Source organism: Caretta caretta, chromosome 11 (genome assembly GCF_965140235.1).
Source record: "Caretta caretta isolate rCarCar2 chromosome 11, rCarCar1.hap1, whole genome shotgun sequence".
NCBI lineage: Eukaryota > Metazoa > Chordata > Testudines > Cheloniidae > Caretta > Caretta caretta.
In genome coordinates, this window is record NC_134216.1 from 42,397,930 (window position 1) to 42,417,701 (window position 19,772).

The 19,772-nt window shown below is 42.3% G+C and overlaps 1 protein-coding gene across 1 annotated transcript; it reads left to right on the forward strand.

Moving 5' to 3' along the window:
- Window positions 1–11,953: 11,953 nt before the first annotated feature.
- SP9 (Sp9 transcription factor) lies at window positions 11,954–15,046 on the forward strand. The gene is made up of 2 exons (XM_048870173.2): window positions 11,954–12,143; window positions 12,947–15,046. The coding sequence occupies exons 1-2, from the start codon at window positions 12,123–12,125 to the stop codon at window positions 14,297–14,299; spliced, it is 1,374 nt and encodes a 457-aa protein (XP_048726130.1). The 5' UTR covers window positions 11,954–12,122; the 3' UTR covers window positions 14,300–15,046.
- The last annotated feature ends 4,726 nt before the right edge of the window (window positions 15,047–19,772 follow it).

A 19,772-nucleotide genomic window follows, 5' to 3' on the forward strand; every position in this document is an offset into this window, starting at 1 on the left:
TAATATGTGTGTATATTTTTGTAACACTTTGAAAGGATGGGGTGGGGGGGAAACAATTATAGAAAGTTTTATCCCTTCAGTTACACAATAATAAAAACCAACATGCATAGGAAGAGATTTCTATCCCTCATGAAATTTTAACCTAAATATATCAGTTGTGATTCTTTCTGCCAGACAGCAGAAACTAAAATATAAAATGCTGCTTTAAACACAGACCTTTCACTAAAGTCATTAATGACCACACCAACAAAACACTGGGCTTGATGCTGTGACCTTTACTTCTGGGAGTAGTCTAACTGAAATCAATGGGTAGATCTTTGTCTCTATTATAATAGTGTAAATCTGTAGTGTCACCACTGGAGTTAATAAGCATTACTTACATGAGTAAGGGTTGCATGCCCAGCTGCTAAACCTGATGGCTAGCAAGTGTTCCATATGCTATGTAGCGATATAGTCTTAAGTCAATAAGTGTAGAAGACCTAAAAAATTAGCATTTCGCTAAAAAGACACACACACATACCAAGAAAAATAATCTTTTATTAGTTTTCCATTCACTAAACCTTAAGAATACCACACACAGCTTACACACCCTTATTTTGGAATTTAAGGCAGGGGTTCTTAAACTTGAAGTTATAACCTTAAAAGTTATGCAGCTGTTTTTTTGGATACCATGCCATTTGCAACAAAATTACATTTAAAAAACTTTCTAGTTCAAAGAGGACTGTCTGAATGTAAATAGCTACAATAAGTAGGTTTATCGAATGTATACCTTTAAGAAAAGTGCAGCTTCTGAAATGTGCAATATGAATGAATAAATTGTGTTTGCTACTTTAAAAAGGTGAAATGGTCAAGTTTGTACACATAGAATGTAAATGAGAAATCTAATGTGCTATTGATCCTGTTTGTAATCTGGAGTAAGTAATTTACACAGTGCCTCAGTTTCCCCATCTATAAAATGGAGATAACATTTCAGGGAGCTGTTGTGTGACTTTATTAACTGATGTGTATATAATGTGCTTTGAGATTTTTCAGAAGGGAACTGCTCTGGAAGGGCAAGTTAATTATTACAATAAAATTAATTATTAAGAATTTAAACAAAAACTGACGATATTGTCACTCTAGAGTTTGTGTGGTCTGTAACAATGCAGTTATTGTGGTGATTATTCCTTATTCAAGTCAATAACTGAACCCTAAAACCCTGTGAAAATTTTCCAGATGTTATCAGGCAGCCTCACTGCACATTATTCTTTATTTATTTATTTGGGGTTTTTTTGCTGTGACTAAATATACTAGGTGTATTCCATTTTACAACCCTTGGTGTTCAGTTGTACCAAATTGCTCTCTTTTACAGCTACATTTATTTCAAGAGTTTAACAGAAATATTTTAAATGGTAAAACCTGAGATCATTAACTACTCCTCTCCGTAAAGGGCTCTCTCTCTCTTTGTTGTTTTTTTTTTGGCACTCCAGTATATAAGACTCTTATGGGAAAGTATGGGTATGACTGTTGGACCTTTGTTTTGGGATTATTTTATTTTGTTGAAATGACTGGGACCATTAGATTTTTTTAGCTTCCATCTGCTATCATGGTGGGTATCAAGTGCTTTATCTGCTATCAAATTAGCAATGGTGAATCCCATCCTTATTGGTATTTGCTCTTTGGAGGTGGAAAAAATACATGTTTTATAAAGCTTAAATTGGCTTTAGCAAACAAAACATTTGCTAGATTTGTGAATGGCTTGTGATAGCAGGAGACATCAGTGCTGACCTCACTAATAAAAGTCACTGCAGTTAATGGAAGCTATTATGGAAGAATTCTGGCAAGAATTATTTTTCAAACAGCTAAAAAAATTTTAAAGAAAAATATATTCGGTTGCTGTGGCAACTGTGGTTTGAAAAATATTGTAACAAAAGGGGAGTCACATATCTAACTACCAAACTATTAATCTGACTGGATTGTCTTAAAAAGTAACTAAAGGGATTTCCCCCATCCTGATCTAATCATAGCTGTGTGTGTGTGTGTGTGTGTGTGTGAGAGAGAGAGAGATCAGTTGCAAATAGTTTTCATTTGGAGAGGTTCACTTAGATATCCTTCTCCTACCCCTCACAAGTTCCTATACATATTAGCTTGGAATAATATCTAGGTTTATACGATTAATCTCACACCTACGAATAAACATTGGCCCATTGATTCCACTGGACAACGTAAGCACTTGTTAAAGTAAATAGGGTGTGTCGTATTCCCACTCTGCACTTTTGGCACACTTAAAACTCAGTATTTTGAAGGTTTTATTACTTCCCACAAGATCCTAGTTTATTTGCAAACGTTTCATCTAGTTAATGAAATGGTTTTACTTTTGTGTAAACTGAAGAACAAACTGTTGTGTAATAAATATGGTTCCCAAACTATCACAATCGAGCATTAGTACTAAACAATATGTTAGTGTATACTTTTCCATACCCTATCACAGGATTTAGTAATTGAAAACTATTTAAAATCCTCTCGCTCTTTCAAACATTGCTCATGTCTACTCTTGATCCTCCCCCCATTTTCAAAAGTGTGTTATTCAGCGGATTGTAAATTTTAGTGTAGGCACTGAACAGATATTTGGGCCGAGACACTTAAAAAGGTGTGTTGCCACCTAGGGATAGCAGCAAACATTTGTGTCCTCTCTCCACTAGAATTTATAATTGTGTTAGTTAAAACGTTTTAGTCAATCCCATTAAAACAGGACTAAAATTCAAGTATATATTGTGTTGAGCACCCTAAATAGGAATAAGCTCTAGGGGGACTGAAAGCAGTGGAAACTAAAGTGTCATTTAAAGACCTAAAGTCATACCATTCTGCAGAAGGAAACATCAGATGTTTACAGCATCTGTAATGTGATTCTCAACCCCAATTATGTAGCTCGGAGTAAAATTTGGCAATGCTTCTTAGGCTAATTCAGGTGGAGACAGCAAGTTATACATAACCACAAAAAAGGACATTTTGACATGACGTTTCACAAAAATAGTTCCATACAGGAGGAGTACCTGTTTCGTGTTATCCTCTCTGTGAATGTGATCCACCAGCTAACAACAACAAAGGGCCAGATCTTGCCATCCTTATCCAAGTAAAACACCCATTGTCTTCAATGGGAATTTTACATGGTAAGAACGACAGGATCTGACTCACAGTAATAAAGTAGAAGCACGATAGACATGACATCCCCTCCTGTCCATTCCACAAGCCTTGTCTGAAAAACCTATTTTACTTCATTTTGCAAAAAGTGAAAACAAGCTAGTTTCCATCTGACTTCCTGACTCATCTCATCTCGCAATTAGGATCTGCTGACACACTCCAGTTTATCGTGCTTCTGAATTTGGAAACTGAGTGCAAAGGGTGGAATTTCTCAAAAGCGCCTAAGAACACATCTCACTAAAAGTCCTTAGGACTCGTGTTCCTAAATCACTTAGAAGTTTGAGAAATCCCACTCAAAGTGATCCTTTAAGGTGGAACTCACTGACCCCATTTGTCTTAAGTTACAGAATGCTCTGTTGATTGTTTAAGTCTGAAATAGCCAGTGGGGAGACATTTATGTAAATGACTGAAAGAAGAATTGCACTGATTGTGAACAGAGAGAAGTTAACTATATTTGCTTTGAAAATATTATAAAGAGTTGACAATCAGCATTCGTGCCTCAGTTCTGTCCTAAAAAGGACCAGTTCTCCCTCAATACTGTTTCAGCTAGGTTTGCAGCTGTAGTGGGAAATTCTTCAGTTCACCGCTTTCTTAAGCATAGCAAACAAAAAAGATGATTTCCTGGATGGTCCCAGACCGAGTTCAGCTGTGCAGAGAACTAAAACTGTTAGCGAATGCCTAAAAGCCTAGACATGTTCAATATCTGGTGTAGCTGTAAATTATCACCTTTTCCAGGTCAGAAAGGCCAAAATAATTTCCAGCTCTATTTTTCTAAAAGCCATTTTCATTTAATCTGTCCTTTACAAATGGTAAATTTAATGTGAATTTCAGGCATAACTCAGACTAAAATGTTTTTTAAAAATCTCAGTGTATATTCAAATGTATTTCTGTAAGCAACAACCTGCCCTATTGAAACAGTTCTTGAGTACTGTTCAAATAATAGGTGTATTCGGAAAGGAAACCTGCTTTCTTTTAAAATGACTGTATGCATTATTTCAGCTTCTTCTGATAATAGCACATTTAATGCGAGGGCAAGATGCAATCAATCTTTTGTGTAGGAAGAAAGTGTTGTATTGCACTCGTACGCTTACACTCACCTAGCTGTTTCGATCTGTTAAGCAACCTGAAAGTTCAGCTGGGCTGCTGCATGGCCTCTGTGGCTTTTTCTCTTTGCCTTTCCTCCCTCCCTACCCCTCCCCTTCCCGCCCTTCCCCCGTACAGAGACATTGAATTAGATTGAAGTGAATAGTTGACGTCCTCTGTAATTATACACACATTGAACTCTTTACAGTTGACTTAAGTTACTTTGAGTTGCATTGGTGTGGCCCTCCATATTGATTAAAAGCAGCATCTATTTACCTAAACAATAAATGTGGAGATTAGTAAAAGTTCACTTGATCACAATAAGAAGACTGAGCATTACAGGGCAATGCAACCCAGATGTAATATAAGTGCCTCAAGCAGCACTTTATGAAGGCATAGGCTGTTTTTTCGCAAGCAAGCATTTAAGTCTGGGTTTAGGCTTGAGGAAGGCAGTTTAAGTAGCTGTACTTTTTGCGCACAGACAAAGTAAGGGAACGCCAGGATCTATCCTGAGAAGTTGGCACAGTAACTCTCCCGGGAGAGGTGTCCAGTACAAAGCTTTGGAGGAAAAAGGAGAGAGAGAGAGAGAAAAAAAAACATTAAAGCCAAATGACTAAATGGACGGTGCGTGGAAAGCCTTTGAACGGGGCCTCCATGTCCTTTATTCTTCTTTCACGTCTTCTCTAGAAGAAAGGACAACTTTAAGGTAAGCAGGACACGTTGCGGCTTCTGTGTGTTAAGCTCTTGATGGCGTAGGCTCTGTAAGAAAGGGAAGAACCGAGTTTGGTAACGCCAGACTCAGTAGAAACACTCCCTCTCTCATTATAGGCTCTCCTATAGAGAAAGACAGTTCGTGTCGTCCTATTGCCTCTACTGCTCGGTTTACATGGTAGATGATGCATTTTACTAAGCCTTTCTTTAATCAAGAAGAGAAACCAGTTGATAACTAAATCAGTAAATAAATAGGCATGAATCTCACAGGAACAAATTGGAAAAACAGATTCTAAACTAATAGTATCCAGTCCCTGTTTTGTTTTGTTTTTTTAAAAAGGCAGCTCATATCTCTTGATGGGATTTGACACCCTGTCTCTTTGTACAGATGCTGTTGCACTGTGCTTACCGCCTGCTCCTTCTCATCAAATGATGTGATGAAGGGTTATTTTTGACAAGCTCTGAAGGGATTGCTAGCGATTAGAATGTAGAAAACAACAGACCAGACGGTAACTGGCATATGACAAATTAATGCTTAGTATCTCGTGCTAGTTAACATCGTCACTACTGTGACATGTCGGATTAAATGTCCAGCCGAAGGGCACATACATTGCAATTGCAATTCTTGTGCACACTTTAATTAACAAATATTTCCACTAGTTACGTTGTCCCCAGCGGGGATCACTTGGGATATTTTAAAGAAAGGCTTAGTTAGTTTGGAGTTTGGGGGGTTTCTCCTTCCCAGTGTTTTAAATTCAGAGCATTTCATTCAGAGAACTGTAAAAACAACTTATCCAATCACGGTGTGATTAAAATAGAAACATGCACCCTTGCACTGAGTTCAGAAACTAGTTCGGTTTAGTACCAAAGCAAGGAACGAATAGTGGTGGCCATCCATTACAGTCAAGACTAAACTCGCTTCTGGTCGTTTCGACCTGAATGTAGGCAAAGCCTAACCAGAAGTGTGTTGGCAAGTGTGAAGTGGGTCAGTTCTTTCCCTCAGCCCTATGGTTTGTGGGCTGTCAGAAACTGGAATGAATTTCCTTCTCGTGAGAAGTTCAATGTGTCTTGAAAGGAAAACTGCAAACAGACCCAGGCCTATAGGGGTGGCTGGGCTGGCTTTGATCGCCACACATATTTAGCCATGTCTAGGTTAGTTGGAATATTTAGCCATTGTAGGGAACGCTGTGGCATAGCCCTTCCTTCATGAGATTGGGTTTCAGCTTCTTTGCCGTTTTATAACTTCAATGGCTAATGGGTCTGTGTCTCCGATGTAATTAAAAGGCTACAAAGCTACCCAAACACTTCGTTAAATAAACATGTAAGCCAGTGCTTTTCTCGTTGCATTGCCTCTACACAGCAGATTAGGGGATTGTTTAGGAAGCAGTCTCTTTGTTTCCTTCTTTCAGGTACAAGGTGAATTAATACGTTTGGAACCCAGCAAATCTCTTCCGCCCCCTTTCCTCCCCCCGAATTCTTCTAGCCTACGTCTCTTTAACAATAAAGAGAAAAACAGACAATGCTCGAATACCTCTCAAGACGAACGAATCGAGCCTGTTTCTTTGCATGTAAGTTTTCTAAATAAATAGCTTTTCTTGTTTAAAGCTGTGATGGATGGACTCACAGGGCCAGGTTGGTCTCTGGAACAGTACAATGGATGTAAGAAGGTTTTTTCTTCGCCATATAAATCATTCACATTGTTTAAGGTACATTGATCAATCTAATGGCTTGTAATAGGCTCCTAATTGCCACTAGGAAAGTACTGCAAGCTTGCATTTGAACGTGAAATGGTTCATGATCTGAGCTGAAATTCACCTTAAGCTTGAGATCCAATAATTATAGCACACTGAACGGCTCTCCGTCTTTCCTAGTCCTAATACCAGGACAAGGGGAAAGGAGAAGAGGGGAACATAGAGATGGGAGAGAATCAGTGTATTTTTCCTGATTGAAATCAGCAATTCATTAATGGGCAAAACCTACAGTAGGATTTATTGGTTACAGCTAGTTTTCTTAGTCACAAACCAACATACTGAGTCATACCTTGCAATAGATGTTAATAAAAAACTAGGCCAATATCAGAAGTACTGTACATGAAAAGAGATTTAAAAAAAAATCTTCCCTTTTCAGGTGCACCGTTTGAGCAAACGTGTCTAATGTCGCGTTTATCTTATACAATGCATATGCTTACCCTCACATCTAATAAGCCCTACTAAAGGAAGGAGCGGAAGTTAGGCAATCTTAAAGTAATGATACCGCTGGTATTTTGGCTTGTATATCTAGAAAGCAAAACTAATAAACATGGCCAATATTTCTCTACTTAAAACGCTACCAAATTTCCGAAGAGATCAGAGCTTCTTCTTTAACCGACGTATATGCAAAAGGTAGCTTTAGGCTCTGTAAATATGGGTCCAATCGTTTGCTAATTCAGTTCCCTTTACTTAGAAACCCATTAATTTTAATACAGATAGCTCTAAAAACGCTAGCATTGGCTGAGTTTCAAACCTGCTGCGGTTTGATCTTGTCATGTCTAATCTATATACCGTAACAGTGTTGTAAGGAATGTGAACCAAGATGATAAAATCCTCATAAAATGTTCCTGAGGCTTTTCCTATCGATGCAGTAAACAAATCTATGAAGCTTGTTGAATAATCTTCCAATAATTGTAGTAATTAAAATCATCATACAGTCTACAGTCACCTTCCTTCCTTTGACACTGCAGTCTTCCCTTTAATTGTTAACGTGTCTTCGTTTGAGATAAATAGAACAAGGGGGCTTTAAAATATATGGGTCAAATAAATCTAGAGGAAGAAAATTAGTTTTATACTCAAATGTTTGGAGAGCACTTAAGAGACAAGGATTTTTTCAATATATCCTGCAGATTTCACAACTGCGAGGAAATGTATCTCCCTGGTACCTCTAAATAGTGGCACCTTAGAGCTAGAGGAAAGATTAAAGCCTCGTCTATCAATTGCTCCATCTTTGGGTCTTTATTTATATGGGTAAGGGCGGGAGTGGGAGGGAGGGAGTTATGTAACAAATATAAATGAAAGCTCAAGTACAAACTGTTGGAGAGTTCCATAATTTTCACTTAATTTCCATGATCTATTTGATCCCTGTGCTCATTCCCTTTTTATGAACTACAAAAGATTTTCTTCTAATCAAAAGCTGCACTTCATCTTTGCCCACAAATGAAAAACTCTACAGAGGAAATAATTCAGGGACTCAACAGGCACCATGGGCTGTATTTTAACACTCTCTCTATATAGCCTCCCCCTTTTTAATATAATGCACAGAATGCATAGAATAGTGGGGAAGCCTTTTCTTAACTAAAGTTATTAATTTATCACCTGGTCCCCCCCGGCGCTGTTCTCATAATCCATAGTGGAGTCTGTATCATGTAAATGAAAAGCATAATTGAGAGAGAGAGATGTTCATATGGAAACCCTGATGCTAAAAGAATGGCAGGATGCAATTATTTGTATAAGCGATGGGCATTTTTGCGGGTTTCCCCCACACGTTTCTTGTTTGGCAGAGAATCTGATTGCTTCTCCTGAACTTGGAAAGGTTTACACCTCCCTCCCTCCCCCCGTGTAGCATCCGTGTGTAAATTCTGTGTCCGTCCTAGGATTCCCGGGAAATAGTACAGCAACCTCACATTTAACTGCTGTTAAATCGATGTATTTGGAAAATATTTGGCAATTTTTTTCCAGAGCCCCGTTTGAACAGAAGAACCATTTCGTCTGACGCTCTTGAATGTGAACCCATGAGCCTTCCAATCAGCTTTAATGAACGAATTGTTTCCCAGCTTTACCTCCTGAAGACAGCAACTTTAGTAGTTGCATGGATCAAAAGATCCATGTTAAAGGGAAGGTGGGAAACAATATTTGTTCAAAGGAAGTGAACCTGTTTCATTTAATTAGACCATTCTTCTTTATTAGTACTCACACTGAGACTTAAAAAAGATTTATGTTGATTTAGCCATAGTGTATTTATGATGTAAATATATTCCGAGATGAAAACGTCACGGATCAATTGTAAAGGACCCGGATACATAATTTAAAAAAATCAGTTTCAGTTTATATGAGGTTCTCACCCCACTTTCGCTTCCTAGTCAGATTTGTTTATGCAGAATCGACATTTAATAGTGCTAATTGCACTCCAGTTAAATTGCCCTGATTGCAGAAAGGGAAGCAATTTTCGTGCTCTCTGTCTGGGTTTGGAAGAAATTGTTTTATATTCACCTCTTTATAAAGAAGTGGAGATAAGGCACCGAGCCTTTGCACAAATTGCACTTATGGGCTGACTGGCAGCATTCAGGCGCTATAATAGAGCATTATTTGGCCGTTTTGAATAATGTAAAGCGTTTGCTGAAAGCTATTCTCTTGAAAATTGCTCTAACTTTTAAAAGGGTGGTGATTCACTCCAAACCAGGCCTTTGTTACATTGTCATTATCCCCCCAAATGTTTTAACAGTCAGCTCAACACTTTAGCATAACACATTGATCTTTGTTTAAAAACTAGATTTTTGGTGTTTGAAAAAAATCTGTCAGAAAATTCTTGACCCCCTAAAGATTTTTAAGAGCGTTTTCTATTTCGCTGCATATTCGTTTATTTATTTAAATGTGTGCCTTCTTTTAGTAGATTTCAGTTACTTTTGTTATTATCAAATTGATTAATACTATATGTAACACCCCTACCCATGTGTGTTTAAAAACAGAAAGAAAAAAAAAAGTGACTGGATTTGGAAACAGACAATGTGAAAAGGCCAGTAGTAAGTAGGTGCCTTTACCCTCTGGGTTAAATGGCTGGGTTTTGAACATCACAATTTTTAACTCCCTTTGCAGCTTATTTTATTCATTACTTTGTCAGCTTTCCGGGGGGGGGGAGCCTCACCAGTTCTCCTCCCTGTGCTGCCTCGGGGTTGGTCAGAAACGCCTCGCTGCCACTGAACAATCACCCCTATTAGTAAATCAACGGCAGATCGTCTAAACAAACAGGAGCGCTGGCTCCCCCATGTAGAAAAGAGTCACCTGTTGGGCGATTGCTCCCGGGTGCCCCTGTCGGACTCCTAGTCTTTCCTATGCTCTAGGCTCCCCCCCCCCCCCATCCCTTTTCAATCGCCTCCATCCGAGGAGCACTTCAGCCCTCCTGGGTAAAACTGCCGTTTATGATCTGCTCCAGGCAGACCTCTTGGAGAAAGGGATTGCAATTCACTCGCTGGCCCCCTGTGTTCAGCGTAAGTCAATGTGCAAAGTATTAGGGGCAGAACAGTATTTCCCCTGACTTTCACCATTTTAAATATTCACAGCGTCAAAAAGGCAAACACCCTTTGAAAATAGCCTTAAATGTTTAAATGAAAGAAAATCTCCACTGACATCCCTGCCCGTTGTGGTATAGTTATTGCAGACTGGGTCTTACTTACAATGTACAACAACGTGCTATCTTGTCTAGTTGGAACATTTAGCAATGAAATAAAGACAAGAGAAAAAGAACCTTAATCCATGGTTTTCTCCACCTCGTCCTTTAACAATGTGTATTTTTTGCATCTAGTGCTGGGGTTTATGCTGGATTACTGAAGCGGATTTGAGGAAAAGGAGAATATTTACTGCAATCCAGAACAAGTAGCTAGGGTTGCCTGAATGCACTCAGATTTCTGGTTCGGAACTGTAACTAGCTGCACCCGGGAAGAGAGAGAAAGAGGACATCGTCATAATCTCAGCTCTACAGATACAATCGCAATATTTAAAAAGTTGTCCGTCTATTGACTTTCGCGACACCGTGCGGGTGAGTTCAATGCAATTACTTAAGAAGCTTCTAATAATTACAATCAAAGGGACTAGCCTGCAATACATTTAGGAGCCAAGGTTTGGACTTACATTTCGCACATGCAGAGAGCAGGTAAAGTCTCTGTCGCTCACTGGGCGTGTGGAGTGTGTAGAGTGCAGAGGCCACAGGCGAGTGCTGGGGAGGCTTATTCCAGCGGCGCCCTAGCGCAGCTAGGAGGAAGCACGCTCGCTGCCATTAGCAAGCACAGTGGTTTTTCATGGCTTTCTGTAAGGCTCGAAAAACGTGCTCCAGGTTGCAGACTTGACATTCAAAGTCTTTAACCAGGGATTGTTATTTAAGATAAAACCCTTCCTCTCCAGCAAAAAATATCGCTCCTCGGGCTCCTTTGGGCAGTTATGAGAATATAAAAAGAAAGATACAGTACGTGTCGGTTTAATATCCTGTTTTGGGGGGATATGTAACTAAAAAGCCTCTTCATATTTTTCCCCAAAGAGACTAGCAAATATATTATGCATCAACATGACGAATCACTTAGTACTTTGACAAAAATATAGAGGAGTAAAATACACTTTGGAATGTGCTTACTGTTCTAGCACAGAAATGTTTATAATCACTTTTGGGCAGGTATGATGTGCATTGACTGTGCCCCACCTGCCCAATTTGTCTGATGGACCAGATTCTAGAATGGCAATGAAAGGAAGGGCCTGTTGAGCAAATAAACCTTCTTTTTACAAGAAACAGAAATACATATTTCCTGGATCCAGCTAGTATGTTGGATTGGGTAAGTAATTATGGAGAATATATAATACAGTCGAATAATTTTAATCTATGGTTAAACTGACAAAATTCAAAGTGAATGCTGACATTCAGCTCCTGCCCTTTGTGGCTTCCCCCCCTTTTCCCACAGACCGTTAGTTACGGAGGAAGTGTCAGCCCTAACTTTGAATTTCCTAGCTTTTGTTGGTTTATGTCACAACCTTAAGGATATTTAAACCCAGGGTTGTTTTTTTTTAAAGTTAATTACAGTATAATTTCTTTAGTCCAAAGCACTGAGTTTTATCCCTGTGCCTTTGACTGGCACGCGCCCTGAGCCCTGGTTCTTGCACCTCCAAGTATCTGATTGGCTGCAGGGCAGCTCCTGCCTGCTCTTTCTGCGCCCTCATTGGGTGAGAGACCCAGCCAGCGGTACTTCAAAGCAGGCGCTCCCCACACTTAGGCTGAGTTTAGCCCTCCAGAGCCAGGAGTGTACTTAGTGCAACTGGAATAAAGCGGGGAGCTAGGAGGAAATTGAGCAACCTCTCCGGGCTGAGCGCAAAGCAGAGCCCCCCATTCGATCCTATCACCCAGCCAAGGGACGTGCTATGGCTACGTCTATACTTGGGGTAAGTCAGAGAAACATCTTTATTCCAACGGCACGTTTTTCGTTGTGGTTTCTGGGGGCAGGTTTGTTACCCTGAAAAAAAAACTGTTGCTGTTGTATCGCAGTTTCTCGTTATATAAATGACGATGTGCTGCAATTGAAGCGCAAACTCGATTAATGTTTCGGGGGCGTTCGGGACTGATTTCCAGTCGTACCATTCACGTGCAAGACGACTTTAGTATCAAGTTTATTTTATTTTGAAAGAAATGAAGCTTTTAAAAAAAAACTCGAGGCGGGTTATGCCAAATTGGAATGGATTTTCTCGAACCAGCCTGGTGCGTGATGCTTGCACCAAAGCCATGTAGCAATGTAATTATGTTTATGTTTGTGCTGGCTCTAAAGCCATAACCCATGTGGCTTTAGAGCACGTCGTTTTTTTCGTTTCCCTGGGGATTTTTGCCTTTACAATCGCACGTTGAAAGAGGAAAGCATTGCCATAAAGAGTCTCAAACCGCCACAAAACTCTTTTAAGAAATTACGCCTGTGCCATTTTAAAACATCACTGTCGGTCGTCCCCATTATGACTATGGAGAAGTGTATCATTAAATGAATTTGGTTTGTAGCGTTTATTCAAGCACTGTAGGTCCCTGAAAACAAGATAGACATTGCATCAAGTTGGGCAGGGTGGCGTTTTCATCCAAAACGAAAGGCGACTTTTGCAGTGTTACTTTTCGGGCAGAGAGTATTTAGCCACGTTGCTGTGTTTGCGTGTGCGCCTCTCCTGGGCTCTCCAAGGCTCACGGGCTTGCTTTGTGTCTCCCTTAGGAAGAGCCAAGATTTGGAACAACTCCCCTGGCCATGCTGGCTGCGACCTGCAATAAGATCGGGAACACCAGCCCTCTGACCACTTTACCCGAGTCCAGCGCCTTCGCCAAGGGAGGCTTTCACCCCTGGAAACGCTCCACCTCCAGCTGTAACCTGGGCTCCAGTCTCTCGGGCTTCACGGTGGCCACTAGCCGGGGCTCCAGCGGGCTGGCCAGCGGCACGGGCACCGCCAACAGTGCCTTCTGCCTGGCCTCCACCTCGCCCACTTCCTCGGCCTTCAGCAGCGACTACAGCGGCCTCTTCTCCAACTCGGCAGCTGCGGGCGTGTCCCCGCAGGAGCCCGGCGGCCAGTCGGCCTTCATCTCCAAAGTGCACAGCTCAGCGGCCGAGAGCCTGTACCCGCGGGTGGGCATGGCGCACCCCTACGAATCGTGGTACAAGTCAGGCTTCCACTCCACCCTGGCAGCGGGAGAGGTGGCCAACGGGGCGGCCTCTTCGTGGTGGGACGTGCACACCAACCCGGGCTCCTGGCTGGAGGTGCAGAACCCCGCCGGGGGGCTCCAGAGCTCGCTGCACTCGGGCGCCCCCCAGGCCTCGCTGCACTCCCAGCTGGGCACCTACAACCCCGACTTCAGCTCGCTCACTCACTCCGCCTTCAGCTCCACGGGCCTGGGCTCCACGGCCGCCTCGCATCTGCTCTCCACCAGCCAGCACCTGCTGACCCAGGAGGGCTTCAAGCCCGTGCTGCCCTCCTACACAGACTCCAGCGCGGCGGTGGCCGCAGCCAGCGCCATGATCACGGGCGCCGCGGCCGCCGCGGCTGGGGGAGGCTCAGCCCGCTCCGCCCGCAGGTACTCGGGCCGGGCCACCTGCGACTGCCCCAACTGCCAGGAGGCGGAGAGGCTGGGGCCGGCCGGGGCAAGCCTGCGGCGCAAGGGGCTGCACAGCTGCCACATCCCGGGCTGCGGCAAGGTCTACGGCAAGACCTCGCACCTGAAGGCGCATCTGCGCTGGCACACGGGCGAGCGGCCCTTCGTCTGCAACTGGCTCTTCTGCGGCAAGCGCTTCACGCGCTCCGACGAGCTGCAGCGGCACCTGCGGACTCACACGGGCGAGAAGCGCTTCGCCTGCCCCGTCTGCAACAAGCGCTTCATGCGCAGCGACCACCTGAGCAAACACATTAAAACGCACAACGGGGGCGGCGGGGGCAAAAAGGGCAGCGACAGCGACACGGACGCCAGCAACCTGGAGACCCCCCGCTCTGAGTCCCCCGACCTCATCCTGCACGAGGGGGTGACCGCTGCCCGGGGAGGCGGTGGCAAGGAATCCACCGCGGGGCCGAACGACTCGTAGGGGGCCCGGACGGAACAGCCGCCCTCGTCCCCTGCAAAGCCCCGGCCGGGGAGAGGCGAAGGAGCCGCCCCCCAAACTGCGCTCAGACTGCAGGAGCGACTGGACTAAAGCGCAGGGTCCAGGGCCAAGCCCCAGAGACACAGCCCAACCCTCAGCCCCGCAGGACACTGACACAGCTTCCTGATGCAGAGCAATAGCGAGACCCAAGCCCGCACAGACTGAGCAGTGTGAAACCAACGGGACCGAAAACCGCCCTTGGTGTGGATTACTAGTCTCTAGCTATACCAGGTCCTGCCTGACGAAATCTAGTTACAATGACACTTTTTTTGTTTGTTTTTTTAAAAAAGGAAAGCATCCTAAAAGAGGCTTAAGGTGAGAAATTAAAGTGGAAGTCTGAGACAGTTCCTCTGTATTCCATAAACATCTGTATAAATAGAGTTCAAAAAAGATTGTGTTATCTTATTTTTCTTGTAAGCGTTGATCCTGATAGGGGGTTTATTTTTGTCTCTCTTTTTTGTCTTTTTTGGTGAATTCCTGAAATTCAGGAAGTTTTTTTTTTAAAAAATTTCTGATGCACTTTGTGGAAGTCGGTATATATGTAAAAGCTATTTAAAATGTTGAGTTAACATTTCACTCAAACACACGTAAGTTAAGGTCATTTGAAGAAATTAAATGCGTTTATCTGTATGAAAAAAAATCTTGACTTAATATTTTCATTTTGGTATTATTAAAGGATTCTGAACAATATACTTACGTTTTTTGTTCTTTTTTCCCAGCCCTTATACAGAGCAGCTTTTAGCGCAAACCCTCTTTTTTCCTCTCCCAATGCTAGTACAGTAATACAAGCGAATGGGATTTAAAAACAAGAAATGCATTTGACGCCAAGGGTCCAAATTAATCAAATATCTTAAGGCAAATTTCAATCTGGTTATGTCCTATAACTGTGTTTCCTCATTCAAACGCTCATTCCCCCGCCCCCCAAGATCTGACCCCAAATTAAAAAGGTTTAAAACCTATCCAAATTTTGGAAACGCATTTTATGAAAATGCCCCCAAACAGATTTAACGTAAACTGTTCAAAGAAACTGTTTTTTAAAAAAGTCTTTAGCCTCACAAGGCTTCCTAGGTTGGGAGATGATCTCAGGGGAATAAACCGCTAGAGTCACTACTCCGGAACAGACATTTCATGCTAAATGAAAATCTTGTTAAATGTTATTAATTTTGACTTAGAGCACATAGCAGCCCCCTGTGCCTTGTATTCCCTTATTAGGGATTCATGTCTTATCAAATATCTAATTAATCTCCTAGACATCATTTGTTCTGGCCAACTTTATCTCAGCTGGTCCACGGGGACAACTCCGAATATTCTCGGTGACAAAGCTCCCTTGAAGATCCTTTTAATTGTCTAAATTAACTGCACCAAATTTGCATGTCAAACGGTAAAGGGCAACCTGAGATAAAATGTAAACGTTTTAAAAGCCCCAAACTAAGCACTTGATTTGATAACTAGGCTTTTTAATGTTATGGAAGACAACTGCTCCTTTCCTTTTCAAAGACAGTTGATCTATGCAAATAGTGAATTGGAAATGCTTATGTCCCCATGCAGTCAAATGGTCCTTGCATGTTATTTGAATATCAGTGGCTCTGCTATTGAAAAGGTTCAAGGATGCTCTCTGACTTCTTTGTGATTACTCAGTGCAGCGTCTTATTCTGAAGAAAAAAAACCTCAGGAATAATTAAAGGCTGGGCTAAGGCCTGGGAACACATTTGGGACAGGAATCTCATTTAGACAGGCTCTTTCAAAATAAGGCACAGTTAAATTGACCAGAAGGCAATTATTGAAATGAAAATTATTTTCACTCCCTTTGTCTCCTGACCACCAACTTAACAGCCACAGTATTTTTTTTAAAAAAAATGGTTAAATGAGATAATTGCGCTATTTAAAAAGAAAAAAAGTTAATTTTGTGCAGAGTGGAGGAATAACATTTTAAGCCAGTACAAGCTAGAGAATGCAAATAAAATCAGAAAAAGGATTGTGCTGTCAGTCACAAATCAAAGATTTTGAAATAAAAAATTCAGCTGTGACTATTAATAGAAGGTATTTCACTTTTCCCAACCCTGTCACAAGACACTAACAGAGCGTGTGCCTAAATCGTTTGTTTTAAATGCACACAAGTGTGGCTCCGCGGCGATGCTGAGGGACTGCCGGAAGGAATCTTAGCAAGAGTGCAATTTCAAAACCATCTTCTGAGTTCATTTTTTCCTCGGCCTAAATTATTCAAAAGCATCGATTATCTTCACTCTCTTTTCTCCTTTCCTGACCTATTTTTGTCTTTCTTATCCTCCTTTTTAAACTTAGACCGTTCTGTAAGATGAAGGGAAATCCTCTTGCTTTTCCACACCACTCTTTCCCCGGAGTGCCTAGAGGATCTGTATTAGACGTATTTTATTCTAGGGCAGGCGGGGGAGAGAGACAATGGGAGTTGGCGAGGATGACACTGGCGGGCAGATGTAAAATAAACAGTGCGCTTGCTGAGCTGCAGGACATGACTCCCCTCCTTGTCAGTTGTTGGGGTTTCCGAGGAATGCATTCTCACTGGGTGTTGGGCAGAAGTCAGCTTTGTTTTCAATCCATAATAAAACAGATCAAAGGAAGCCATCCAGGTCCAGTTTCTGCCAGGCCAGGGTTACAATTCTCAGCTCAATGATCAAGGACCTCTTTGCATTGCCTTTGCCCCTTGGGGTCAGAAAACGTCCATCATTTACAGACTCCCCAGAAATGAAGAAGGGAGCAACTCTGGGCCGCAGAGCCGGTTCGTTTAACCAAGAAAATAGAAACCATGTAACCTTTTAAAAAATAAATGGCACCATTCTTTAGTACTTGTTGGTGATAATTATATGGTCTGGGGACTACAGAACTTTTGTACGACAGGATAAAGAACAGACAGTGTGAGAACCGAAAAATAATTCTGATTCACTCTTTTCAATTACAGTTAAATGGCATTTCTATAGTGGGAGCCTGCAAACCCGGGGGCAAAACATAACCTTGGGACACAGAGAAACGTTTTTTTTACGTGTCACCCTCTAATGGGAAGGGAGCCAGAGAAGTCGAAAGAGGATTTAGATTTTTTTTTTCACCCTTCGTTGCTGTTTCTCTGCAGTTGTGGCCCCGTTCAAACGCGACTTTTATGACTACTAGTAATTTACATTTTGCCTGCATGGTTACTTCCAACCAGTACACGTTGTGGGACTGAGTTTCCATACTCGATCCTGTAGCTAACCCCATTAAACAAGATTTACAGACGACGAAAGACAAAATATCAGAGCAAACTATTGGTAAATGTCGCTCTGCTCCTGATTCACCGGAGATGTGGCTCCTGCCCCCTAGGGTGTATTATAGTCCTTTAAATAATAATAATACAAGTAGTAAAGGTAGCATGAATATGTTTGTTTAAGGAGATAATATAGAACTCCATCTTTGTGTATGAACAGTTATTTTTTAACCTTTGTTTAAAATTTGCAATTGAGAGGGAAACTTTATTTATTGAAGCTCTAATTTATTTGCAGCCATTAGCTGATTTAAGATGTTTCTGCCACACTCCCAAAATGCAGATGAAGGAAATCTTACAGAAATCCCGCCCATTTGGGTAATTGGTACACTAAGTGTTTATTTTAAGTGAGAATAATTTAGCTACAAATTTTCTTAAGGAATAACATTCTTAACACATTAACAACAAAAAAAGGAAAACTGATTTGCTTTTATGTTTGACAGTCGGTCTTGATGCCTTTGAGGGATGCTTATAACTGTGGCTCTTTGGCGCCATCTAGAGCTTCAGGAGCACAGGGCGGCACTTGCTTCGCTCCCTACGGCATAAGCTGCGAACCGCTAAGACTTTTGTGCTGGTGCAGGAAAGATCCCTGCTCATTTCGTTTGGCAGAAGGAATCAGCCCCTCGCTACGTGGCGTGGGGGTGGGCCTGGCTGGAGTCAATGTTTTACCTGGGCAAGGTTGGAAATGTTGGACAGGTAAAGCTAAAACAAGAGACCCTCCGCCGACTGGCAGAGACTTGGATTTCAAATGTATTCGAACTCCCTACAAGGCAGATGGAGGTACCGCAGCAATCCTCCTGGCCCTCCATTCCCGAGAGCAAGGGTGAACCACCCCCAGCAGCGGGCACAGGACCCTCAAGCCACACGCAGAGCCTTTAGCAGCCGGGGGGAAGTTAGTGTTCAAGTCAGTACTAGAAACTATTGTTTCATGAGGAAACTTACCAGACTAGGAGGGGAAAAATCGAGCCAGGCTGGAGAGATCACCCACCTGAAGAAGGGACCTGGCTCGGGTCTGGGCCACCGATCCCTTGCCCTTTCACCCCTGAGCTGGCCCGGCGCCCAGGCTAGGCAACCAACCGGCTAGGGAACACAACGGAGCCGCTTGCTCTGATCTGTAGCGGTCCTTAATTCAGTACAATCACTTTGTGGGCAGGAGCGGCCCTTTCCAATTAGTTCTATCCTCAAGTCCAAACGTGTATGGTTTTTAAAAGTCCACCTAATGTCCGGGTTTGGGTCTTAATCCCCAATGGGATCTGCACCTCGGTGCCACTCCGCCTTTGACTCGTGTGCAGAGCTAGGCTGGAGCTAGTATTTGGGAACTCGGTCATTCGTGACCATGCGACGAGTAAAATAATATGTTTCTCAGTAGAATGCAGCTACCTTTGCACGGGGTAATGCGGCTGAATTTGTGTTGGTGTTTTAATATAAATCCCCAGCCCTGTCTGTTTCAGAGATGTGCTAATTACTACTTGGATAGCAGGGCGCAAAGTCCTTGTCCATTTCCAAGTACAAAGTAGGTTGCTAGAAAATTTGAAATTGCCTTTCAGCCTAAAGCTGCCTTACCTGAATGTCATAATTACAGTAATTATGTACATCCAAATTACATGCTAATTAAATTAGAATCAAATCGTTCTAAATCGAAATCAAATGAGGTAGCGAGAATTAATCAATGACAACATAAATAGAGAGCTTCCTTCAGGGATATTTATTGTAACGATCCAAGCAGGAATTTGATCTGAGTCACCTGTTTATTTACTTTCAAATTAGTAATTTATTTTCGTTCGCCATAAATTCCAGCGATCAGTTTTCCAAGCGCCAAGAGCTACAGGGAAAATGGAGCAGTGTGAAAAATATGATCCAGATGTCGGTACTCCGAGTTCCTCGAACACCAACAATGCTAACTCGATCGTCATCTTAAAATTACAAGAAAAATCGACCCCTATTTGGAGGGTGCGGAGTAGCGCCCTTGCACTTGCGGTTACTTCACCGGGGCAAGGGCCAGGGCTTCATTTTGACCATAATGTGCACTTCTGGCTAATGGGAGCACAATGGAAAACGCCCTGTTTTCCTGCTGATCACTGTCATTCCGCACCTAATTAACACGTTTCCATGACAAGTTAAGCCTCTCCATTGTTACAGCACAAA

Bases quoted from the DNA above. Each gene is read 5' to 3' on its own strand.
- SP9 (XM_048870173.2), top strand. From the start codon at position 12,123: ATGGCTACGTCTATACTTGGG. The intron at 12,144-12,946 runs GTAAGTCAGAGA...TGTCTCCCTTAG, and splicing joins TGGCTACGTCTATACTTGGG to GAAGAGCCAAGATTTGGAAC.